The 27,925-nt window shown below is 45.4% G+C and overlaps 1 protein-coding gene and 1 pseudogene across 1 annotated transcript in view; both read right to left on the bottom strand.

The window, feature by feature from the left end:
- LOC147015117 (choline transporter-like protein 5) overlaps positions 1 to 27,925 on the bottom strand; it is a 200,938-nt gene that overhangs the window by 129,965 nt on the left and 43,048 nt on the right. Inside the window, exons 8-12 of the mRNA XM_085849565.1 lie at positions 19,996 to 20,122; positions 12,247 to 12,330; positions 5,739 to 5,851; positions 2,818 to 2,949; positions 839 to 938 (exon numbers count right to left, since the gene is read on the bottom strand). Coding sequence (XP_085705691.1) covers positions 839 to 938; positions 2,818 to 2,949; positions 5,739 to 5,851; positions 12,247 to 12,330; positions 19,996 to 20,122 — 556 coding nt within the window. The remainder of the gene's footprint in view (positions 1 to 838; positions 939 to 2,817; positions 2,950 to 5,738; positions 5,852 to 12,246; positions 12,331 to 19,995; positions 20,123 to 27,925) is intronic.
- Positions 10,966 to 11,106, bottom strand: LOC147015118 (signal recognition particle RNA; annotated as a pseudogene).

The following is a 27,925-nucleotide window of genomic DNA, read 5'->3' as shown; positions in this document are numbered from 1 at the left end:
TATATATATATATATATATATATATATATATATATACAGTATATATATATATATACAGTATATATATATATATATATATATATATATATATATATATATATATATATATATATATATATATATATATATATATATATATATATATATATATATATATATATACATATATATATATATATATATATATATACAGTATATATATATATATATATATACAGTATATATATATATATATATATATATATATATATATATATATATATATATATATATATATATATATATATATATATATATATATATATATATATATATATATATATATATACAGTATATATATATATATATATATATATATATATATATATATATATATATATATATAGATACTGTATATGCATTAGAAAACTAAGCACCATTTGATCAAAGAAACGAAGATACATAACCTCATATTGGTGAGATAGTTTGTTTATTATGTAAAAATTTCTCTCATTGTTTCGTCCTAGTCTATCCATGGCTTGGGTAAGGAGACATGTAAACACTAATATTCTAGCATGTTTAAAACTGGCTCGTACATACAAGACCAAACACGTCGAACTGAGTTTGTGTCGGGTTCTACAAAATCTACAGTCCAAAGAATGTAAGGAATTTTGAAGAACATTTCAACTAAAGTCAGGCCATGACATTTGTACCCTGATAAGTTCAGGAATTTTGCTGACAGTTGACGTGTTTGGCATCTCGATATACAGTATTGAACGTGATATTTTTCAGATAAACCCACAAATGTTTGCTTTAGCAAGCTGACACAGTGTACTTTTCAGGACAAAGGAAACAATACCTGCTTGCTTCTTTCATCAGCGCAATGGCAATCAGCAGCCTCTTTCGTAGAAACAGGAGAACAACCAATATGATCACCTCTATGACTGATAAAATGATAACTGCAGTAGAGTATAAAGAGAGAAAGAATGAATTAAGGTCAGTATTGCAAAATTGAAAAAGAGCCTGGTGGTGGATTAACAGTTAAAGTGGCTGGCTTGAGATCTTAAGGTCCCGAGTTTAAGACTCTGCCATGACAAAATAACACAAGGGTTTGACTCAGTTTGTCATCCTTCAAATGTCAGCAAAATGAGTACCATCTCTGGGAAAAGTGAGCCGTTTGATTATCCTACATCTGAGTGATGAGCCTCCAAGATTGCACCTGCTAGCCAGTGAAAACGGCTCGGGGACGTAAATTAAGAAAATATGTCCTCGTATGCAGTCCATCCATAAAACTTAACATCATGAAAATCGGAGGAAAATTATTCAATTATGATCAAAAAGGTGTTTTTTGTTAATTAGGGTATAATCCGAAAAAGGAGGTCAAGGACACCAATCAAATATCAGGTGCACAACTTCAGTCCAGGTATACTATTATGATTCAAGACCATCTTGGAAAGCCAAGCGGTCTTTGAGATTGAGCGATGGCAAAAAACGAGTTATTTTTTCAGACTGCCACTTGACATTAACCTTTAACCCAGAGGGGTATGACGTAAACAAAAGCAAAAATTGTTTTGCAATACATGTCCCTTTCCGATGTGATATTTTATAAGTCCAAAAAGGGCATAACTCTGAAAAATTGACAGAACGTCTTGAAACTCGAACTTGTTCTGTAAAATATCATAATAAAGCCATGTATCAAGTTTAAGATGAACAAGTCTGGAGACGGCGATGGTTCACGAGCAATGTACACGGTTCACCTTTTTTATTTTTTAACCTTTGAGGGGATACCACAGGCAAACTGGCAGGAATCGGGAAAAACATAAATGATGAAAGTTGTAGTACTCGAAGAGCACTACTTGCATACCAACTTTCATTCGAAACAGTTGAAAACCCGAGGAGCTCGATGCCCAATTTATTGATTTTTTTGACATTTTCTAAGTTTGTGACCTTGTAACCTTGACCTTGGGCCGAAAATGAAAAATCGAGCTCCGTGGGGCTATGCAGGTGCCATTGGGCGAACCAAATACCGAAAGCCCTGCCAGATTCGACAAACCCCCTCGGAGAAGATGTCACTTGAAATCGGCTACCCCCAAAAAACACACGTTTTTGGTGCGTGGCTCCGCCCATAATGGGCGCAGCACGCCCATTCTCAGGAAAACACAACTAGATCATGATATAAACCTCCCACCCAAATTTTATCAGGATCGGATCAAAATTCACGGAGCTATGCTCAGGACAGACAGACAGACAGACAGAGACACACACATAACGAATATAGTGGTCACTCTGGCTGGCACTCGTGAACCAATATGTTAACAGGTATAGGGGAAAAAAAGGGCCTGAAAAACCACAAGTGCGATGAATAGACGGATGGACGGACAGACTGACATAAAGCATAAATGCGCCTTGCTCAAGGCTAACTGGAGAGGGCAATTTTGTTCTGATCAGACAAAAGTTAGTCGAGTTGTCGTGAAAAATGTTTAAATGTCTATAATTCGGTCAAGGTCAAAAAATTCATGTCAACCACGCATACTATGTATTCACATTATTGTTGAAAATTTTCATTCCAGAATTACCAGCCAGCTCTGAGATACAGCTGGCAGAAAAGGAAGACAATTAAAAAAAACCTAATGGTGCTTTAGTACTCCTCAGGGTCAAAGAAACTCTGAGCTACTATTAAAAATTTGGGGCACTAATTGCAGAAACAAATCCTACAAATACTATAAGCCTCCCCCGATCCTATCAGGGTGGTCAGGGGTGGGGATTAATGGGACAGTATGCAATTTAATAACGCTCATCTCACAGATGCACAGTACAGCTGTCCAAGGGGTAACTTACTGAAGATTAGCCATGTTTCACGCAACTGCAAGTACGCGTGTATGTTGGTCTGGACACCCAGCTCCCTGATCGTCACATTAGCACCAGAAACACCCGAGAGTTTGGCATACTCTGAGTAACAGTGCCAGATACCTGTGTACATAAAATCACAGCATCAGATATCAAGATAGAGGGGTACATAAATAACAGTGCATACTGCTGGAAGGGTAAAAATAATGGGCCAAAATAACAATGCATTTGCAAAAAATGTTAAAATTATTTACTCCCCTTCCACTGTTTGCACAGCAAGAAGAAGATATATTGGTGTGAGAGGACAAAGAATATGTAGTAAACCATGTGTGGAAGTAAAATAATTAATTCCTTCTTGTGAACATTTGAGCATGGACATTTATAAAGTTCCTGTATTGCTCATGCTGAAACAAATATTTTTCATATTGAGATGTGTTCTTTGTCCACAAATTATGTACTCATTTCTCTTTATTTGCTTTTGCTTTTAAAGCATATGGAAGTATAAAATCTGTTGCAAAGTATAGGCTAAAATCACTCTGTAAAGAATGGTTCACGTGTGCTGAGATAGAGTTGAGATAAAGATTTTAATCGTCTGCAGGATAATTATGTTCATCAGGTCTCTCACCATGACATCATCAGAGTTCATTACATTTGCAGATGATTGAGTCAATATTGACAGGCCACGAGTAAATGGAATAGAATCTCTGTTCACCACACTGTGGTCTTGTTAATTCCCTATAAACTGTGATATATCATAAAACCTTAGGATCATTGATTAATTGCATTTCCCATTGTTAAGAAATGCTCTCCTGAGTGCACCAGAAAAATGCTCAATACCATCACTGTACATTCAAAGCGAATATTTCAAACCAGATGAGTTTCAAACCATATGATTATAATAATAACCAATATATTAATAACAAATATATAATCCTCATACTGGCCCAAGTGCATCTGGGCTTGGTAAGGGATCTTGTTAGTCCAAGCTTAGTTAAAGGAAATATGTACCCATCTATTATGTTTGTTACTCTAAAATATACTTGATAATGGATCATTGCATACTAAAGGTTGTTTTATAAATGAATAAATATAGAATGTTAGTAAACTATGTAACAATATAATCTGTCTTTCACTTGGATGGCAAATTGGGGTGAACTATTTTGGTGGTGCCAGAAAATCTGGCCCTGAAGGCATTGCAGTCTCACTAACTCTGGCCTCCCATTCAAGTGAAAAGTTGTGCAAACACAAACTCTGCCTTCCCATTGTCCTCTTACTTTGATTGTAAAGCAGGAGTCTCATCGAACTACTGAAGTCATGGAGCTCTGATTATTCTGCAAAATCTGTGCAAACCAGATACTCCATCTGCATGCTGAGATAAATGCTTATCATTGCCGAATGTAAATGAAGGTTTTCTGTTCAGACACGCCCCTGAAGGAGGACATGCATTCTTTCACAGTGCTATCTGCTTTAATTATGCACAAGATTGTTTTCTCTTTGCTTAAAGGACCTCGTGTGCAAACAAAGCTTTCTTGTAGTCTGGTATCGATTAACCAAGTGCCCTGTAATGTTCTGACCCCTCCTGATTTTCCAATCGTATCAAAGGCCATGTATTCTAGCTCAGAGGCAGAGATCTGCTTGGACTCTTAAGACGAGCTTTTCTCCCACACGTGTGCTTTATATAATAAACGATATGTTCGATTATAAAGTGTTTTCTCTTTTGTGTGAATTTCCTCCACACATGGATCGTTCAATATTTGTCAAAATGTACTTCCAAATAATTTGTGCACATCTGTGCAAAGCCCAGAGTCCCAGAAAGACAAATTATATCGCATCACAAATGTATTATGTCCGACTCATGGCACATCATAGAGTCAAAAAAACTTCACAGTGTCATTTGTTGAAAAAGTTAATGCTTTTACTTCTCCAGATGGCTAAGTGGCAAGTTTGGATGTATTCAGGCTATTGACAAATGTACCTGTTGATCTTCCATACATCTTGTCCAGAAAAAGTTCTAATGGATAATAGTTCAAAAGGGTAGTTCAAAAGGGTAGTTCAAAAGGGTAGTTCAAAAGGGTAGTTCAAAGGGGTAGTTCAAAGGGGTAGTTCTAAAGGGTAGTTCTAAAGCATAGTTCTAAAGGGTAATTCTAATGGGTAAACGGTAGTTCTAAAGGGTAGTTCTAAAGCGTAGTTCTAAAGGGTAATTCTAATGATTAATTCTAAAGGGTGATTCCAAAGGGTTCTAATGGGTAATTCTAAAGGGTTCTAAAGGGGTAATTCTAAAGGGGGAATTCTGAAGGGTAATTCCAATGGCTAATTCTGAAGGATTCTATTGGGTAATTCTAATGGGTGATTCTAAAAAAGGCGTACCGTGTGTTCTGAGCGGCTTGATTAAACCTTACTGTTATTTGACATATGATTATATTTTTCAGGGTCCCTCATCGTGATCAACAATCAACCCAAATAAAGCCAATGGAAATCCAATGCAACAATGCCGGATAGTGTATAATCATCAGATGCCTCCAGACCTAATGTGTTCCGCCCACCAGAAATCCAAGATGACAGCCATATAATTTACTCTGGCTGCTATGATGGGTGGAATCAAGCAACAGATGTGGGTGTTGTCCAGCAGCTGTCCGACCAATGGGTGCACATTCCAAAAATCAACCCAAAATAAGAACTCCAACAACAAGAACAATAACAGCAATGCTCTTGTAGACCTGTGACATGTCGCAATAAACATACTGTATTGATCAGTAGTTATGCAATGACAAATTTCATGCTCATTTATTGCACACTAGTTCTAAGTACTCCATCGATGTTATTCTTGGAAGAAAAATCCTACAGCGTAGCGAGGCAATAAAAGCATTGCCCCCAAATCATTAGAGACACTTGTGCCCAAAATAGTGACAAACCATATGCTGTGATGATGACGACACCAGCAATAATAGCCCAGATGACCAAGCCAGCAATGAAACGAAGGAGGAGCAGGAATACCATACTGAGTGCCATTGCAATCCCCAGACAACTGCAGGGAGAAAAGCAAGAAGAACAAAAGCACATTTAACGGAGCGGCAGGGGTAAATGAGTGAGCGATGAAGTGTGTGTCAGTGGCTCAAACAGCAATTACATTTGCAACATTTTCTTGCTATAATGTTTGCATAATAATGCAAAAGGCTATGTAAAAATTAATGAATTAGAATTTCAGAGAGCGCAAGTTGCAGCTCTCTGGCTATGCTGTAGTGATACACGAGGCAATGCAGTCACGTGGTGGGGACAATAATTATTGTTAACATATGGTAATTGCTGTGATCAGACTCCATCAGTTGCATTTCCTTACATAGTTTAGATACCTATAGTACAAGAGGACATTCACACCACGACAGACACAAGCAAACACTACATTGTGCTGTTGATACACAAAACACAATATATTATATTTATATATACCCACCACCATAAATAAACCAGACATGCAGAACTGATAATAGTGTTGTGGTTCGAGGAACCTCTGCTCTCTCTCTCTGCCTCCAAGGCAATGGCATCCAACATATAGCAGTGCCAAGACAGTTATTCCATTAATATACGTTTAGATAGTCCCTTCCCTTTTGTCTAGCGGGACAACAGGACGTGCGTTGCAGGGATCTCATAGCAAGGTTTTCTAACACCACTAAACTTCATTTCTACTCCTCTTTTCTGCTTATTCCTCATCTAAATCCAAATTTGCGTCCAACACGTACAGGACGAGCTGCGGTCGGAGGAGGGGAATAGAAAGCCACAACGACACCACGAGCATCGACAGCGCAGCTGCGAGGAAACAGCGATATCCTCGAACGAACCTCTGCCACAAGCTCGATATGCTCGTCTGACGTTTCCAATGATCTGGGATGAGATTGCCAGTTACATTGAAAAAGCATACGAATGAATATCTCTCAAAGAGGCTGCACGGATGTGGTTTTGCACAACAAAGAAGCAAATGACCGACTATCGGCAAGAGCGTGGCTAGCAGCTTGGTGCCAATAGCTACATCGTCAGAGGCCGATAATAGTAAAATGACAACCATGCCACGTTGTGCACGATACGGGCGGCGTGTACTTTTCAACCCATTTCTGGACTAATTATATCTGCATTCTCTTTTCTCTGATAGCCTGGTGTTGGCATAGTGGTTAGGGTGACTGGCTTGAGATCCAAAGGTCCTGAGTTCAACACCGTTGGATGCTGAATTAACACCAGGGGTTGGACTCAGCTCGTCATCCTTCCGAGGTCGGCAAAATGAGTACCAGTGTACTGGTCCCGGTGTATGCCCCGGTTAGAGTAGGTGTACTAAGAGTGTCGTAAGAGGTGTCAAAGAGTGACATTAAGAGTGTAAAAGTGTGTCGTAAGAGGCGACCAGGGTTGGCGTCAGGAAGGGCATGCGGCCATAAAACATTGCCTCAAGAAAAGCTAAGCCCTGGGAAAAATGGCTGTAAAAACGGCTGTTTATTCACTTTTCCCTCCATTTTTCCATCTGACACTTACTGTATATCAATATCCTTTTTCATTCCAAACCTTCATCTAATTATTTTATCCGATCGTTCCCCTCAATGCCTGACACAGGTCGGAGTTGGCCAGGTCACACAATAGCAGAATCGGGCGAACGCGAGCGCTGACCACGTGGACCATGGCGGATCCACGCGTACTGCGCGAAAACATGCATGGATTTATTCTAACACTTTACTGTCGGTCCTCGCAGGCGGCTGCGGGTGTTCCCCATAGACAGCGGACGTTTTCTCGGCTCTCCACCCGGGGAAGCCACGATCAGGCAGAGGCGTGCTGCGCAGTCCGGATCGCTTGGGCCACATGATGCATCACGGAGCAGGCATTGATCAGCGCTAATCATAGGCACCCGGGCAGGCATGCGGGACTGACGCCACCCTTGGCCGGTCATCAGGGCAGGGTCCGTGAGTTCGTGCAAGACAATTCATATCGCGGAGTTCGGTGTGGGCGATTCATATAATAACGTGGGGTCGGAGCAAAACATTTCCACCGCTTGGAGCCATCTTGCCGGAAGTGGAATGTCGCCGCTTCCGGTCATCATGGCTGGGCTGCGCGGGGGGGGGGGTGGCCAGGGCAAAACAGAGCGCCCAATTCGGGTGATGACGCATCGCTTCGGGGTGGCCCCACGCCCCGCACCGCGGGATAATAAAAGGCAGATGGCGAAGCCATTCACTCTCTTTGTTCTTCTGCTCCCACACGCGCTGGATCTGGTTATCGCCTTCGAATCCGCCCTCCTGTCATCATCGCCGTGACTCTGCCTCCACTTCTCCGCCCTTCTCCGCCCACACGTCGCTGACTCCACCCACCCACCTGATCCCGCCGACCACTCCGTCCATTCGCTCTCGACTCCACCTTCTCGGTAACCCGCTTAACCCATAAACGGGAGGACTCTAGGTGACGCGGTTGGGTTATTGGCGTCCACGGTCAATTAGCGACCCACCGTGTCACGAAATTATCTGTGTGTGACGGCCTACAATTCCGGGGAGTCTGGTGGGAGCCGAGATAGCTCTTGCCTCCCGGTGGTCTTCGCACCTGACTCCCGGCCCGCAACAATATATTTGTTGAAGGGCAGTTTCAACGTTCATTCCAAGGGCCATCGTTTTGGCACGAGGGATGTGCAGAACACTTGACTAAAAGTTTCCAAGTAATATCATTTCCTCGTACAATAATCATTCAGCATGTGCAATTTGTTCATCCTTTGATTTTGACGTTACGCAAGGCATTCTGAACAAATTTGAAAAATTCTTTCCGAGACACCAGTATGTGGAAAATCGAAAAACCACACTGATTAAAGCTTTTATCAGCGTCGGTTGGTAAAGCAATATCTAGGGTTGGTGGGGCTGGAACTGGGGTTTGTAGAGTGAGAGTGGAGCCAGTTTAGAAAATAATTTCAAACAGGAAACACTTTTTTAAGGACGTCACAATGGACACATACAACAGGCATGAATAACTAATGTAATGTGTTAGATCGGGTGATGTAAATGACTGTGGAAAATGGCAGTAAAACAGGAATTAAATTTATTCATGTGACTTTTACAATCTTTCTTTGATTTAAATTGAATCATATACTTGAACACTGTCGTGCACAATTCACCTGTCATAATACTTCCAAAAACCTCCAGTTTTGCAGTTCTTCAATTTAAATGAAGGTTCAGTGGGGTGGTTTATCAGGGTGGTGTTTGGGACTGTCTCTGGACTACTTCAATAACAGGAAACTTTCAGATCTAATTTAAACTATCATTAAAAGCATTATTTTATTTAAATTGAAGTGAAATTTAAATAACAATGTGTGGGGTATTGTGTTCTTTGAACTCTCCAGTTAATTATTCAGATATTTAACAACCACATTTGTGTACATTAAAGCTAAGTGCATGAACGATGGTGAATATGAAAATATTTTCAAACTATATTCTCCGTGGCTAGTCGATCATGCGTATGAAGTTTTGCCTCAATCTGTTAAATGGTTCTGAAGAAGATTTTTTTTAACGTTTTTATTTTCAATCCAATATGGCCACCTGACCACGTGACCGGTGGCATCATAAATTTAATTTTTAACCACATCTGGTTGTAGAGCAGATAAATTAAGTTTCAGATTTTTCGGATAAAGATTTTTATTCAACCAATTATGGCTGGAATACCACTTCGCTGATGTTATCATTATCACCCTATATACCCAATGGGGAGTTCATGACATATGCCAAGTTTCAATTTTTTTCGTTGAGCAGTTTTGGAGAAAAAGATGTCAACATTTTTTTCATTAATCCAATATGACTGCCATACCATCTGACCTATGACATCAGAGTTATCAATAAAATATTCTCCATGGGGAGCCCCTCCTATGTTGAAAGTTTTGCGTCGATGGGACATGCAGTTGCAGAGAAAAATATTTTAAAAGTGAAAGTATATAGACGTGGAACGAACACACACACACACACACACACACACACACACACACACACACACACACACACACACACACACACACACACACACACACACACACACACGTTGCAATAGTCTTGCATCCCCTTCGGGGTGAGGCTAGTAATGATAACAACAGTACTGATCACATGAGGAATAACTGTCAATGATAATCTATCTATAATTCCAGCAATGTGTGTGTGTGTGTGTGTGTGTGTGTGTGTGTGTGTGTGTGTGTGTGTGTGTGTGTGTGTGTGTGTGTGTGTGTGTGTGTGTGTGTGTGTGTGTGTGTGTGTGTGTGTGTGTGTGTGTGTGTGTGTGTGTGTGTGTGTGTGTGACCGCTGTTTCTCAACAACCTCTGGTCCGATCGAATTGAAACTTGCCAGGTATATTGCTGGGGACCTGAGGATGTGCCTTTTCCAGGTTTGATTTTAATCGGACAAGTGCTTCCCAAGTTATGGCCATTTATTTACCAAACCAATGGGAAGACACGTTGTTGCGTGGGCTTGGCCGATGGGGAAGGGAAGCATAGCCACGTTCCCCATTACGGGTTACAACGTACGGGCTTCCGGAGAGTGATGACTTCGTGTATTCTTATAATTTCTCGATTTCTTATGCGCATTTATAGATAAACACAATGGCCCAACTTATGATCGTTTTCATATTAGACGGTGTATAAATTTCGGGAACATCAGAGTGCTGGTATGCTCCGAACCAGGAAGTAAATTTTTTCTCTCTCTTCTCTTCTCTTTTTGTTTTTCCTTGCCACGACATTGCGAAAAGGTAAAATACGTTGGCGCTAATTGAATAATTGGGTATTAAAACTAAATTGCGAATAATGTTAACTGCGAATAATATCGAACTTCCGGGTCACGCACGTACAGGCACGCAAGAGCGAAGAAACGGCCTGTGTGGTTTATTTATTTTTTATTATTATTATTATTTTTTTTTTTACGGGCACGTACTAGTTATAAAAAATAAGGGCAATTCCCCAAGGGGCTCACCTAGTAGAATAATGATACTGAGGAGGAAGTTAACTATTGTTCTGTTGTTCGTCTTTCGGCTGCTCCCGTTTAGGGGTCGCCACAGCGGATCATCCATTATGATCCGCATACTGATTTGGCATAGGTTTTACGCCGGATGCCCTTCCTGACGCAACCCTGGTCGCCTCTTACGACACAGGGATAAGGATTGGGTTTCGCCATGATTCCGGGCTGCCATACACCCTCTCATAGCGTGGCCCAGCGCAGAGCTCCCGTCCTCAAGCGATCCTCCAACCCAAGCCTCCGAGTAGCCGGATTACAGGCGCACGCCACTACGCCCGGTATACTGAGGAGGAAGTTAACGTGGGACAGAAAAAGGAAAAGATACCAATGAACCAATGTTACAGCAAATACCTATTTTGAGGAGTAACCCCCCCCCCAATAAACCCACTTAAACCCTGATTTTTTAAATAGCATCAACAAACTTTGGTATATCATGGGTGACGAAGGTTTTGGTCAGATTTCATCGAAATTGTGTGTGTAATTTCAGAGAGGAAAGCAAATACATATTTTGAGAAGCAACCCCCCCCCCCTTACACGCCCTTAGACACAAATGTTTTTAACATTGCCAACAAGTTTTGGTATATCACGGTTGACGAAGGTTGTGAAGAAGTTTCATCGAAATTATGCACATAGTTTTGGGGAAAGAAGCAAATACATATCTTGGGGGGCAAACCCCCCCACCCCCACATAAACTCCCTCCATAGACCACCTCAGACAATTTTTTTAATGTCATGAACAAACTTTGGAACATCAAGGGTGTTGAAGATTTTGGTCAACTTTCATCGAAATCATCTTTGGAGTTTCAGAGAAGAAGTTGCAAGTGTTTATGGTCGGACGGACTGACTGACAATGCGCCATCCCATAAGCTCCCCGGAACTACGTTCCAGGTGAGCTAAAAAAACGTGGGGGACCGATGGTTATTTCCCCAACAGGAGGGGCAAAAATGAGGGATTAAGGGAAGGGGCCATGCCCCCCCCTTCCTGAAATGGTACGGTCATGAGGAGCACAACTTAAGTTAACGGCATGGTCTTATGTTTCATGAAGGGTTTGGTCTGCCTCTTCTTCTTAGAAGATGATTTCTAAGAAGATTATTAAATAAATTACTTGAAGTTGAGGCACCATCATGTGCAGGTGCATACGAGTTGCATACATTGGTTGGAAAGTTCGCCTGACTCCACCAATAAATTGTCATTTTCTGCCTCTTATAGAGGATGGATCCGGAAGGGACACAACCCCATGAGACCTTGCTGTCCTGATGCATCGTGCCAAATTTGGTCCGTTAAGTAGTTTGTGAGGGGAAGAGGTTTTAATCAAATGTTAACGAACGGACGTACGTACGCTCGTACGTACATACGGATAGCCGGACACCGGGGCCCACTCCATGAGCTTATTTCAGAGAAATATCCTAAAAATTGCTCACATGAGTATCCATTGCCAGGAATGCGACAGATCTTCCACCATCTTCACACCGGTGGTCCGTGCGTACATTACTGCCGCAAGACCCCTGCACAAGGGAGTGAACAGGAAATAATGGACAAAGGAACAACTTTAAAAGACTAAGATTCCAAGTTTTCATTTGGAGCACATCCTGCAATGGAGTGTTTCTTGCTCATGTAGACAATGCTGACAGGTGTATCTGGTTGCATTGTTTGGCTACATCATTGCATATTACTTTTCCAGGAGGATTTAAAATGGCCTTGCAATAAATAATGAAGCAAGATGTTAGGGAAACTGAATAAAGTACTTTGGGTCAATGAGTCAATATATCTATCTTGTTTTCCCAACTGAGGATAAAATCCCACATCCTCCTGTATAGTGAATTTTCCATTGTCTCCCAATGTACTTGTAAAGAGAGTAAAGGTAAACTATGACGTGTATATCTTAATATAATCCTCCTGCTGTGTTCACCCTATAATTTGGCACAGGTCCTCTTCCACCTGCTTTGAAATCAGGAAACATCACATTACATAAACAAGAACGGTACTGAGTAGAGCGCATACCTCCACCAGGCTGAACAGTTCATGTTTTGGATCCCACTGATAGGCTGGATCTGCATCCGGAGCTGAACCAAAATCGAATCAGCTTGTTCTTGTCACCGAGCCAACTGATCCACCAAGTTTTTATCATAATCCATGAAGAATCACTTTTTAAAAATAAATAAAAATCGTTTCTCGATCCAGATCTTCACCAAAATCGAATCAATTCGTCATTGGCAGACACCCAACCTGTCCACCAAATTTTGTCCAAATCCATCCATAACTTTTTGAGATATCATGCAAAATATCGTTCTTGGCCTGATCACTGAATGGTGAAGAATCACTTTAAAAATTCTCAGATCCAGATTAGGATCAGGATCCAGACCTTCACCAATATCAAATCAAATCATCCTTGTCAAACACCCAACCTGTCCACCAAGTTTCGACTGAATCCGTCCATAACTTATCGAGATATCCTGCTCACCGACAGACAAACAAACAGACAGGGGGTGAAACCATAACCTCTGTTCACCTTTGGTGGCAGAGGTAACAGGTGCAAAAACTGATCCCCTTAACTCCAGACATCATCTAACTTCCAATCATCAGAAAAGTCATGGAATCCATCATCACTGTCGACATCAAATCATTCCTTCTCTCCAATGGCCTAATCTCTGACCAGTCAGTTCGGATTCAGACCACATAATTCTACCTTGCACAATGGACATGCTACTTCTGGTCTCCCAATAATGGATGGAAGCCCTCAATATCAGACAGAAAATCAGGGCTGTCTCTCTCGTGTCTAGACATATATCGAGCAATTGCTACAGTCCAGCATCCCACCTTGATCTCCAAATTATTTGCCTATGGCATCCAAGGCCAACTCTACACGTGGCTTCCCAACTTCCTACATTGTCATAGTCAACGGGTGGCTCCCAACAGCATCCTCTCATCCCCTCGCCTTGTCAAAGCTGGAGTGCCCCAAGACAGGGTCTTCGGGCCAGTCCTATTATCTGGGCTGCATTTGAAATTTTTTTTTTCAGAGGTCTAGGTTTTCTCAACGGTTCTCGTATGTTTTTTGCATGCTGAATTCAGAAATGCATCTAATTTCGCTCAATCAGGTCAAGTTTTTTTTTTAATTTCTCTCAATTTGAAGGAAAAAAATCATCAAAATTTTTGTTTTTTTAAATGGCATTTTTTTATTCAAAATCAGACTTACATTGACAGAAAATGTACAAACTATACATATAATGACACACAAGTACACTTAATGTGGAAGAAAGTGCTTTCTCAATTACTTTCATTTCAATTTCAGAAAAATAGAGATAAATCTCTCACTGGATAAACAGATAAATCTTGTTTATTCTCTCACTTACATGTTACTGTGTGTTCCGAGTTCGGTTTTGTTTCAATAATCGTGCCATTTTGTGAGATTTTGTCGACTTTGTCATTCCGAACGCTTGAGGCCTACCCTGGACTTGAGGCTTGAGGCCTAACGGTACGATCGTAATTTGTTTTTTCTCCCCATCACCTTCAAGTTATATCTTCCTCACTTTCTTAACGTCCCCCATACCTCCCAATTAATCACTCGATTTCTTATCTTAAATCAAAAACAAACAAAAAAAACCGTGATCTTTCTCCTTCCTCACTCACGACTCTCGATTCTCTTCTTCTTCTTCTTCTTCTTCACCTCTTCTTCTTCCTCGATTTTTTCTACAACACTTATATGGCCCTAATATGTTGAAAACTCTCTCAAACATTAATAATAATAAAAATAAAAACTATCTCTTATCATGCTTCATCTTCCTCTCTCACACATGTGGTACTCTTTACTGTATCATAATGCACAACTCTTCTGATATTTAAACAGACTTCTCTCAATTCGACCTTTCCTTCATACCTTGCCTAAAAAATCCAACTGTAACAGCGTTTCTTCTCTCCATTCTCTGAATTCGCCTTTATTCCATCCCTCAAGAAATGTGTTTAATCGCATAACTGACCTAAAACTTTTTAAAACCCCAGTTTGCGATGAATCTTCGCTTTCCATCAACCATTCTGTTTTTACCCAACTTCAGTGCCAACTCACCCCTCTCACCCCTCACTCTCAAAGCAACCATCTAACTTTTCTCACTCCAAGCCTCCTTCTCACCTCTCTCAAAAACTCCCCCTCACCTTTCTCCCTCCATTCATCCCCCTCACTCATCCTCAAAGTTCCCCCCCCGCCCCTCTCATCCACAAAGCTGCTTCCTTCCACTGCCCTCTCACCTCCTTCTCTTCACTCCACCTCCTCAAATCCTCAACTGCCTTCTTCCCCCTCTCTTGTCCCCCATCTCCCCCAGTACGACAGAGCCTTTTCTCCTCCTCATCCGGCCCCCTCCACTAGCTATTCTGCAATCCCCCCACACTCTTTCAACAACCCTCCTTACCCACCCCCCTCGTCCTATCCTCCCCCTGCCCACCCCACCCCCTGCAGCCAAACCCTCCTCTCCTTCCTCTTCATTAAAAGTGTGGACCTCAAATATCCGGGGCCTTCGCTCAAACCTTTCAAATCTTTCCATACAGGTTGCCACTGACAAACCAGACATAATCTGCCGAACAGAAACTTTCCTCCCCCAAGACGTGTCTGACTCCCAAGTATCTCTCCCTGGTTACTCCCTCCTCCGGTATGACAGACCTGAGCCTCGTCCTGGTGGAGGTGTTGCTCACTTCATCAAAGAATCTATTCCTCACTCTCCATGCACTGCCCTCACTCCCCCACACCCCCAGGAATACTTCTGGCTACGGCTTCCCCTCCACTCCAACCTCATCTTTATATGTGTTCTGTACTGTCCACCAAACAGTGATGACTCCATCTACACCTCACTATCCGAAAACATGGACCAACCTCTATCTTCTCATCCAAACTCTCTCTTCCTCATATGTGGCGACTTCAATTGTCATCATGCCAGCTCGCTAGGTGTGGGTACCTCTTTCACCTATCATGGCACCTCAGCAAAATCTTTCTGCGACTCATTGGGACTGACTCAATCGGTCAACTTCCCCACCTGGATCTCAACCAATGGTACTCCATCTCTTCTGGATCTGATTTTGACAAACTTCCCTGACAATATCTGCTGCTCTTCCTCCACTCCAATCGGTTCTTCTGACCACATCCTTGTCAAAGTGGACATCTCTCTGGCTGTTATCAGAGAACCACCTCACCGCCGTCGAGTCTGGCATTTCACTCAAGCCGACTGGCAGGATCTCCAAGCAGCCCTCAAACTTATAGACTGGTCTCCTATCACTACTTTCTCCAACATCAACTCATCCTGGGAATTCTTTCAAAGAAACTTGCTCTCCCTCATGCACAGATTTATCCCCTCTCGTCTTCAGTTGTCCTACCCTTCCTCCCACCCTTGGTTGTAGCGAGGCAGTTGTCCTGAAACAACTTGCCTTTGCCTCATGGAAAGCAAACCCAACTGAGGGTAATCTCAGTTCCTTCCATAAATCTCGGAACAAGTGTGTATCTACCCTCAGGAAAGCCAGAAAACAACATCTTTCTCATCTCAAGTCTGAACTCTCAAACCTCTCTCCCTCCTCAAAATCCTGGTGGCGTCTAATCAAATCTGTTTGTGGTGTATGTTCCCCCTCATCCTCTCCCTTACCTCAAATGGCCGCACTGCTGATACTGCACGTGAAAAGGCTGAATGCCTAAACTCGGTGTTTGCAACTAAATCTTGTGTCCAAAACCCATCACTTTCTCCACCCACCTTACCCAGTCGCACCCAACTGTCCCTGGACTCTGTGTCTTTTCTCCTGACAAGGTGGAGAGCTTGCTGTCAAACCTCAACTCAGATTCTGCAACCGGTCCAGAGGGCATCAGCCCACGTGTCCTAAAAACATGCTCTTCTGCTCTTGCTCGCCCTCTCTCTGTTCTATTCACCCTCTCATTTGCTCAAGGTCATCTGCCATCTGCTTGAAAATCAGCAAACATCACTGCCCTGCATAAAAAAGGTGCAAAAACAAATCCCTGCAACTACAGACCAATCAGCCTTCTCCCAATCATCAGCAAGGTTATGCAATCCATCATTGCTTCAGACATCAAATCCTTCCTCTTCTCCAATGGCTTGATTGCTGATCATCAATTTGGTTTCAGACCAGGTCACTCTATCCTAGATATGCTGCTTCTGCTCTCCCAACAACGGATGGAAGTCCTTAATGCCAGACAGGAAATCCGAGCCGTATCCCTGGACATATCACGTGCTTTTGACACAGCCTGGCACCCTGCCCTGCTCACCAAACTCTCTTCCGATGGTATCCCAGGCCATCTCCACTCATGGCTCGCAGACTTCCTCTCTTGTCACAGTCACCGTGTGGCCCTAAATGGAGTTCTTTCATCCCCTCTTCCTGTCCAGGAAGAGTTCCTCAAGGTAGCGTTCCTCAAGGTAGCGTTCCTCAAGTTCCTCAAGGTAGCGTTCTGGGCCCTGTTCTTTTTTTGGTTTTCATCAATGATCTCTCCGACTCTCTAGAAAATCCTCTATAGCTGTTTGCTGATGAATCCCCCCTCTGCCGTACCATCGGTCATCCCTCAGACCGGCAAGCAGCAGCTTCTTCGCTCACTGCAGATCTGGATGAAATCACAAAATGGTCCAACACGTGGAACATGTCTTTCAATCCGGACAAATCTCACACTCTCACTATGTCTCTTCGAAAGGACCGTTTAGACAATCTCCCCATCCACTTTCTCAACAATCCTCTGGAAGAAGTCCTTTCTTTCAAGCTTCTGGGTCTCACTATGTGCCATGACCTTTCCTGGGAAAGCCACATTTCAAACCTCGCCTCCAAAGCCAGTCGCCGACTGGGAATCCTCCATCGTGCAAAGTCCTTCCTCGGCCCACCTGAGCTCCTGACCACTTACAAAGCTTTTGCCCGCAGCCTGATGGAGTACTGCTCTCCCCTCTGGGCTGGTGCTCCTGCCTCCCACCTTTCTTGGCTTCACGCTGTAGAAACCAAGGCATTTCGGATCATTGGCATCTCCCGCAATGAGGCTGAGTCTTTGGCTGAGAGACTGAGTCCTCTCACTCATTCACCGCATGTTGGTCGGTGGTCTTTCTGTCTTCTACCGTCTCCTATCCAGCCTCGTCCCCCCCCCAGCTCTCTCTGTGATTTGTCCCCACCACATTTCCGCAGGGCGCTCAAGGTCCACCAGCAACCCCCTTCTGGTAAAACTACCAAAATCACGAATCACTGCTCATCTTCACTCTTTCATTCCTCTTTTTTCCCACCTTTGGAATAAACTCCCTCACTCTATTCAATCCCATTCTTCCCTCCAGGCCTTCAAAATAGCTGTTCTCCACCACCTCTTATCATTCCCCATCCAAATCCTCGATCTTTTCTACCCCCGATAATCCACCCAAGCCCACCTCCTTCAAATTCCATGCCTTCCTTCCTGAAAGTCCCTGTAATGTCCATCTTCTATTCCCCATGTTCCCCATCCCATCCCTCTCCCTTCCACAGATCTAATGTCTCTGTTCCCCACTGTTTTGTCCTTCCCACTCCTTCCTCTCTTGTCTCATGTTCCCCATGATGTGCCTTGTGTGTTAGCTCTCATACGAGCCTCGACAAGGTATACAAAAAAAATCGTTGTTTCTGGCAACACCCAACTCCAGTCGCTCCAGCAGCTGCGTTTTCCTTCGTCTTTTTAATGTTGAATTTCACATTAAGTGTACTTGTGTGTCATTATATGTATAGTTTGTACATTTTCTGTCAATGCAAGTCTGATTTTGAATTTTAAAAATGCTAATTAAAAAAACAAAAATTTTGATTTTTTTTTCTTAAAATTGAGATAGCATAAAACCTTGACCTGATTGAGCGAAATGAGATACATTTCTAAATTCAGCATGCAAAAAGCATATAACCCGTTGAGAAAACCTCGACCTCTGAAATGACGCAGACCAGTGTTACTAATCTTCACTTACAATCTTTCTGACCCTCGAATAAATCCTCTATCTCTGCTGATGAAACCACCCTCTACCAAAGCATCTCTCATCCTTCAGATCGGCAGTCAGCAGCCTCTTCCCTCTTTACAGATCTGGATAAAAAATCACAAGCTGGTCAAACGCTTGGAATACGTCTTTCAATCCTGACAATTGTCACATTCTCAATCTGTCTCTCCAAAAGACAATCTGGAACCCCCTCCCCCCCCCAACTACTTTCTGAACAATTCTCTTGAAGAAGTCCTTTCATTCATTCAAGATTTTGGGTCTCACTTTCTGCCATGATCTTTCCTGGGAAAGCCATATTTCCAACCTGGCTTCCAAAGCCAGTCGCCGACTGGGCATCCTCCATTGTGCAATGTCAGAGGTTGAAGAATGCATCCTTCCTTGGCACACCTGAGCTCTTCACCATGTACAAAGCTTTCGTCCAGAGCCTGATAGAGTACTGCTGGAGGTGCTCCTGCCTCTCACCTTTCTCGGCTTTACGCTATGGAAACCAAGGCCTTCAGGATCATTGGTATCTCCCGCGATGAGGCCGAGTCTTTGGGTCTCTATCTCTCACCACAGACTGGTCGGTGGTCTTTCTGCCTTCCACCGTTTCCTCTCCGGTCTCGCCTCCCCCTGCTCTGTTTGCGACCTGTCCCCCCCCCATATTTCCGTGGGGTGCTCAAGGTCCGCCAGCAACTCCCTTCTGGTAAAACTACCAAAATCAAGAATCACTGCTCACCTTCACTCTTTCAATCCTCTATTTTCCCGCCTCAGGAAAAAAACTCCATACTATCTTCAATCCCACTCTTCCGTCCAGGTCTTCAAAACAGCTGTTCACCACCACCCACCTCTTATCTTCCCCCATCCAAACCCTCAATCTTTTCTACCCCTGTTAATCCACCCCAAACCCACCTCCTTCAAATTCCCTGCTTTCCTTCCTGAAAGTCCCTGTAGTGTCCATCTTGTTTACCCTGTGTACCCCACCCCATCCCGCTCCCTTCTACAGATCTCCTGTCTCTGTTCCCCACTGTTTTGTGCTTCCCTCTCCCCCCCCCCCCCTTGTACGTTCTGTGCATTAGCTCTTATACGAGTCTCGACATTGTATACAAAAAAAATACATAAATAACGATCCATGAAATGATAATGAAAGGTTGTAAGCAAACTCTTCATACAAATGTTCAGCTTATAAACAAGAGAGAAAAGTGTTGAGTCAGGAGTAACATCACAACATACTTGGAAGCATCAAGAATACTGGAGGCATTCACGACTCCATCGTTGGTCATGATGGTGGAACTCCCATTCACAGTGATGTCAGATGTTGAAGAATCCATCAGTAGCATTGGAAAGCAACGACCCACAACTGAAACAGTTCCAGTAACACAGAAGTTAACAATGTTGGAGTATCTGGGACCTTAGCTGTAACAAATTCCATTTTCATCGTGAGGGGACATTTGATATGCGCTCTTGAGAGGGTCTGACAAAATATGGAGATGGGAGACTTCTGGAAACTTGCATTACCCAAGTTCCATCGACTTGATCCTTTAACCATTGGATTATTGGAACTACTAACTGTGGTGTCCGAGGTGCAGTGGAACATGGGAAGCAAGAGTGTTAGCAGCAACTCCGTTTTATTGCGCGTCCTGATGTACATTCCTGCCACCCCTAGCGAGCGAGTCATGATATACGAAAACCCAATCACGTGATACAGCACACTCCTCCCCTCATAAAATGACAAGTCAAATGATGAAAGGACAATCATAACATGACCAACCGAAACCAATCAACACTCAAAATCCTCCAAGTACCGCGGCCGCATCCTGACCCGCCTCGGGCGGGCAGCGACGCCAGACGGCCCAGGCTCAGACGCCTCCCGGCTCTGTCGAGGTGACACCCTCGCCTGACTTGCCTCATCCGCAATAACAACCGCCCCCGGCCGACCAGCCTGCCCGACGTCTTCGGGCAGGACTGAATCAGGTGAACACCACGCGGGCGTCGGCACGTCCAGCCCTGGTGATACAACGTCTGGCCACGGCGACATTACAGGTGGGGGACCCACATCGCTCGGCATGGGGGGGGGTGATGCTGAACATCGATCATGCATTTGGTCCACGTGCCGCTTCCACACCTCCCCACTATCAATCCGCACCATGCAATTCGCCGGCCCCAGTACCACAGAGACCAGAGCCGGCACCCATTTGGAACCGTGGAAATAATCGCGCACCATTACCCGCTGTCCCACATCAAAACCGCGCAGTAGCGTCGGACGCAACACCACCCCACTCCCCGACCCTCCAGGTCGCAGCAAATCCAGTCTGGACCGCAATGCCCGTCCATAGAGACGAATGGCAGGAGAATCGCCGGTGACGGGATGAATAGCGTTCCTGTATTGGAGCAAAAAGACATCGACCACCGTCTGCACAGGTGCAACACCCCCCCCCCCTGCGCAAAGCCCGTTTCAACATCTTAACAAACGACTCAGCCTTCCCATTTGTCGCAGGATGATATGGTGCGGACCTTAGATGTCGAATACCATTTTGACGCATAAACTCATCAAATACACCTGCGATGAACTGCGGACCGTTATCAGAGACCAGGATCTCAGGTAATCCTTTATTCGCAAAGATCGTCCGCAGTTTCTCTACTGTAATGTTTGCTGATGTATGCTGCAATACTACAACCTCCGGCCACTTAGAGAATGCATCGATCACAATCAAAAACATTTTGCCATAAACCGGCCCCGCAAAATCCACATGGACCACAAAAAGCCATAGTCCCGAGGCTCGACGCGGGTTATCAGCATCTGTTTGACACGTGGTGCAACGCTTAACCAACTGCTCAATGTCTTTGTCCAACCCCGGCCACCACAACAGGCTACGAGCAAGACTCTTGGTCTTCATGACGCCAAGGTGACTGACATGCAGTTCTTCCAAACACCGCTGCCTGAACTTCGGCGGAATCACCGCCCTCATTCCCCACATAAGGCACCATTGGACCAACGACAGCTCTGAGGCGCGTGACGCGAAAGGCTGAAATGCCGGTGTCGAAGGTAGATCACTCCAATTCCCCGTATAAATTGCCTGGACGACACGGGCGAGCACTGGATCACGAGCCAATTCCACCGCGACCTGTTTGGCCGTGATCGGCCTCCTTTGGACCTGGCCCAGCGCGAACACATCGACCCGGTCGGCCGACTCAGACGCAGCTGGACCCCCCACGCACGGCAAGCGTGAGAGCCCATCGCAGTTAGCATGTTTCTCGGTGCTTCAGAACTGAATATCGTAATTGTAAGCTGCAAGAAACAGTCACAACCGCTGTATTCGCGTGGCCCCTACCACTGGTACCCCGTGTTCGGGTCTCAGGATGAATTGAAGCAGTTTGTGATCCGTCTGCAAAGTGAAATGCCGCCCCAGCAGGTATTGATGAAACCTCCGCACACCCCAGACGAGGCTGAGAGCCACGCGCTCGATCTGGGCATATTCCCGCTCTGCTGCGGACAGGGTCCGGGATGCAAAACAAACAGGCCGCTCGGAACCATCGTCCATCCTGTGGGAGAGCACTGCCCCGATGCCATATGCAGAGCTGTCGCATGCCAATAAGAGCGGACGTGCAGGCTCGTAGTGCACGAGGACCGTATCCTCTGTGAGCAGTCGCTTGACGCGGTCGAATGACGCCTGGTGTGCAGGCCCCCAGGCCCAGCGCTCGTCCTTCCTGAGCAACCGCGTTAACGGCGCAAGCTGTGAGCTGAGCCCGCGCATGAACCTTTGGTAATACTGGGCCATACCAATGAACGAGCGCAGCTGCGTCTTGTCGCGAGGCGGTGGCATGTGCTGAATCGCCTCCACCTTCTGAGGGCCTTTCAACAGCCCCTCCGGCGTGATGATGTGCCCGAGGTGTTCCAAGCGCTGCTTGAAGAACGCGCACTTGTCCCTGTTCAAGCGCAGGCCACACGCTTCTAGCTTTGTCAGCACTTGGGCAATGTTCGCAAGGTGCTCGCCCCTGCCGTTCCCCCCGCAATGAGCACATCGTCCAGGTCGGTCTGAGCGGGCAGGCCAATGCAAACCTGATCCATGGCTTTCTGCCACAAGGCTGGGGCCGAAGCAATCCCAAAACAGAGTCGGGTATATCGATAGAGCCCTTGACACGTGTTGATTGTCAAAAGCTCGCTACTCCCGGGATCCATCGCCAGGTGAAAATATGCATCACGCAGGTCTAGCTTCGTGAAGTATCGACTCCCCGCCAATCGTGCATATATTTCATCGATTGACGGCAGTGGATATTGCTCCACGCTGAGCCCCGGGTTAACCGTGGACTTGAAGTCCCCGCACAATCGGACGTCTCCATTCTGTTTCAGCACCGTGACGACCGGGGTGGCCCAATCTGAGTACGACACCCGTTCGATCACTTCACAGGCCTCCAGCCTATCCAGTTCACCCTTGACCTTGTCCCGCAGGGCATACGGCACTGGTTGTGGTTTAAAAAAAACGAGGAACCACCCGCTCCTTTAGGAAGAGCTTTGCCTGCACACCCTTGAGTTTCCCAAGGTCGTCGCAAAACAAACCTTGATGTCTTTGAAGAATCTTCTCTAACTGATCCTCCCATCGGCTCGACACGGGTTGCACAAGGTGAACAGCGGCCCAGTCTAGCCTGATGCAGGACAGCCAGTCTCGGCCGAGGAGAGATGGTCCCCTCCCCCGTACGACGTACAACGGAAGCGCGGCGACCTGGCCTTGGTACCGCACAGACACATCTGCCATCCCGACTGGCGTTATCTTCTCGCGGGTGTACGTGAACAGCGTGAGGTTTGACCTGATAAGCTTCAGGCCGTTGAGTCTACGCGTGGTCTGTTCGCCTATGATCGACACAGCCGCTCCCGTATCAACCTGAAACGTGATCGGCGTTTTGTTCACTTCGATTTCCACTGTCATCGGGCGCGCCGCCGCAGGGCCAATTGAAAACAGGCTCAACAACGGCTGCCGGTTCCGCCCGGGTCGCCGAGGTCACCTTGCACATCGCCGTCCATAACCTTCACGGTGGCCGATGCCCCACGACACACACGCTTCAGATGACCCACCTTGTGACAATGTAAACACAAGGTGCCTTTATACGGGCACACACGGCGCAGGTGTCGACCTCCGCATCCCAAACACATCCACGAGGTCACCTCGTCGCTCGTGCGGCGACGTCCGGCCCGCACTGAAGGTCGTGCGTGCGTCTCGGGGCGCTCGCGACCCCGCGTGGGCCTCCGGGTCATCCGGCATGCTGTGGCCTGTGATGGCCCGAACATCTCCGTGAGTCTGCTCGACAGCTGTAGCAGTGCCGACGCCGAGTCAAATGTAATGGCTTCACCCTTCAGCCGTAGAACCGCCGAAACCATCTTCGCATCTTGTAAACCAGCGATAAAACGATCTCCGAGCCGAGCTGGACGCTCCTCCGCCGTGAACTTTCAGGCCACGGAAGAATGTTTCACTCGCGCCACGAAATCAGCGACGCGTTCCTCCGCACCATTCGAGAGGCGATCGAACTGGTATCAAGCCAGCTGTCATGACTTCTCCAGCACCATGTGTGCTTTCATCTTCTGCACAATGTCCTGAAACGACAGCCCGTCATCACGGGACTTGTCCGGCGCCACCAAATCACTCAGTAGTCGATAATGTTCCATCGATAGCGAGGCGAGCAAGATCGACTTCTGTTTGCTCTCGTCGACCACATCATTCGCGTGGAAATAGCATCCCAATTGTTCTGAAAACAATTCGAAGTCGTCTCCGACGAAAACGGGCACCTGTCCGTGCGCCGTGACTCGTCGATCAACCATCCTCGTCAGCCAACTGTGGTGTCCGAGGTGCAGTGGAACATGGGAAGCAAGAGTGTTAGCAGCAACTCCGCTTTATTGCGCGTCCTGATGTACATTCCTGCCACCCTAAGCGGGCGAGTCATGATATACGAAAACCCAATCACGTGATACAGCACACTAACATATAAGAACCGTTTGCTTCACTGACAGGTTTAATCAAAAGAGCATGTTGTACTTCACAAACATATAGCATGTCTATCTGTAAGTCTCAATGAGGATGTCAAATGAAAGTGAAAGAGGTCACAAAATGGGTCGATTTTATTCGACTGTTATGCAGAAATTACCAAACCAGATTTTAAAAATCATACCCAGGTGCTCACCCTGAGGGTCCCCTTAATATGCATACAAAGCTTCAAGCTGTCATCTTCATGGAACTATGGTGCTGGCAAACACACATACACAGGCTATTTTATTAGTATGGATTAGCAGGGACCTGTGGAGCATCCGGACAATGTTAAATGCGACTTCAAGGCCTCAACTCCTCCCTCACAAGCCCCAAGTTTTCATACTCTGCCTTCCTACCCCAAGGTGTTCATCCCATCCCCACTTTAAGCCTTCAAACCACCCTCCCCACAACTCAACCCCACCTCCCCCAACCAAAAGTCCTCAACCTCCCAACTCTGTCCCATCTTTAATCCCCTCCCCACCCCCATCACAACCCCAATTCTGTCTTCCCCTCCTCACCCCCCCCCCATGAATAAAAGCAAACGGGTATTGACACATCTAAAGAGCAGAATATTTAACACTTTCCCCTTCTCTATCTCCATCACCAACTTCACAGAAACCGCGATTGAGACAGCTCTGCACGTCAAGGCTCATTACGGTTGCCTGTCCCCGAGACACACAATCTCACAAAACTCACAACCCTGTGAGATATGCAGAAAAGATATGTGACCATGAGCAGGTTAATTGTGCCAATAAATGGCCCCAAAACAATTATCTTCTTCCTGATACATACACACACCTCGTTAAAAGTAAATAATGACCTCGGACAAAGACCTTTATAAGAGCATGGGAATTAAGTTCTGCTCGAGAGAATGCCACATAGTTATTTGGGTGGTGTACAAGGCAACAGATCGCTGCCTCGATCACTGAGGCCTATCTTCACAAGGCCCATGATGCCTATCGACATCCTTTCATCTGTCGCTTTGGTCGTTTTACACAGAAGGGAAAACTTGTAGGGAGGGCATGGCGATTGTGAATATGAAACCTACGAAGATGCCTTTGGCTTCGCATCGTGGTGAGCGCCAACATGGCGGCCATATGATTTTTCATCACGTTGAAATGGTGAGTGGAGTCAGGCAAGCTGTCCAACCAATGGGTGGAACAGAATGTTACACATAGACAGACGGATGGACAAACAAGTGTATTGTTGCAGTTCTGGATCTTAAGAGTTAAGTAATGCATCTATAGTGTAACAATAGTTATTCCTTAAGTATCTGTTGAGTTAACCGCGTTGTCATACATGTGGATAGATGTGCATTGCATATGCATTTGATAGATGGACTTTCCCCACCATCATGTCTCTTTTCTGAGTCAGTCTTTCTTTCTTCCTCTCTCTCTTGAAAATGGTTCAAATCTGCTGCGTGGAGAGCACTGTAGATCAGCGTGGATCAGAAACGGGACACACGCACTTACAGCCCAGAACCAATTGAGGTAAAGGAACTTGTCGCGCAGCCACTAATGGTGGGGTCTGGCAACGACATGCATCTATTGTGCCACTCGCCAATAAGATTGAGCCTGTATGCAATTATCGAGGTGAAGAAGAGAAAATGGGCAGAGTTCATGCTTGGTCGTTGGGGATAAAAGGCCGAATAATGCGTCCGTCTCTTTTGGACTCGTTGGACTTGGGTTGGTCTTGTCTATCATCTGTCGGCTTTGCCTGTTTCTTTCATCGGACTCTACGCCTGTTCGTTCGTCATCACCTGAGTTGGACGCTCTATGGTCTACGTCGCTCTGCTTGGTTGTCTCTGGCTGATCATCACCTTCTCCCTGTGGTGGTGCTCGATTGGGGTTCTGCGGTGCTTTAGTGATGGGACCATGGACATCCTGCAGCATGGATATCGCGCCAGGTTGTCCTGTACGGAACATACTGGTGTGGACGAAGGAGACGAGCAGGGAGCAGCCAAAATCTGTGTCCTGGAGTGTCATCGCGTGGACCTCATGACTGTTGGTGACTGGTGCCAGAGCATCGATACCAAAGAGTATCAAAAGACTAAAGATCAGAGCGCTCGGGCCCAGTTACCACAGCTGTGGGTGAAGTGCTACACCTTTCAGGAGCCGTGGGCGCTAGATCATACAACTGTCCAGAGGGATGCGCCGGCTTCCCAGTCATCACTCCAGGTTAGAGGGGTCCGACTTTTGTTTGCTGCAACTGTCTTTACCTTTTGGTTGGAGAATTGCAGGTCCTATGTCAGATTGTTAAGTTGCATGTGAATATGCAATCATTCCGAGGGCAGGAGTGTGTGTGTGTGTGTGTGTGTGTGTGTGTGTGTGTGTGTGTGTGTGTGTGTGTGTGTGTGTGTGTGTGTGTGTGTGTGTGTGTGTGTGTGTGTGTGTGTGTGTGTGTGTGTGTGTGTGTGTGTGTGTGTGTGTGTGTGTGTGTGTGTGTGTGTGTAATGGGAATTGTGTTTGCTTCTAAATACAGTATGTGCCATTTCTTTTAATACATGTATAAAAACCGATTGGTCTCTTGACTCTTCCTGCTCAAATCACAACGGTGGCATTTGGCAGCTAAGAGAGGATCCGATTGATGTAGCGAATTGTCGCATTTCGTGAGATCATGGTCCTGTGACTTGGTTCGCTCAGCCAAATATAACATGTTTTACGTGACTGCCAACCTGCACGATACTTGCTCATACCGGGAACTTCAATCTCTACGGGAACATGACTCTGGACATGGGAACCGAAAGGAAGTTCCGTGGACAACCGGCTTTCGTGGTCGCTTTGCAATTCGCCGAACTTATCTGGTGGGGATGGGACCGTTACATTATTATTATTGTTATCATATATAGATTACTCTAGCATCACAGCATTCCAGCACGAGTTGTCGTGAGTGATTATGTATTGTTGACTGGGAGTTGGTTTGCAGCTCGCCAGCTCGAAGCATCAACACCAAGGTGCGACTTCGCCGATGATGGGCAGTGATTTATTATTTGTTCAGGGTGCTGTTAGTAACTCGCCAACTCTTCACGAAAATCACTGTGGGATCTTTAACGTTCACCAGCCAACCCCAGCAGACAGGACGTTAAGCTTAACGTCCATCCAGAGGATACCGCACTTTGTGATGTAATGCCCCATTTTCTGAAGCAC

This window comes from Eptatretus burgeri, chromosome 12, assembly GCF_056783735.1.
Source record: "Eptatretus burgeri isolate ZD-2024b chromosome 12, Ebu_testis_v1, whole genome shotgun sequence".
NCBI lineage: Eukaryota > Metazoa > Chordata > Myxini > Myxiniformes > Myxinidae > Eptatretus > Eptatretus burgeri.
The sequence above is the reverse complement of the archived record's forward strand: the minus strand, read 5'-3'. Positions and strand labels throughout refer to the sequence as shown.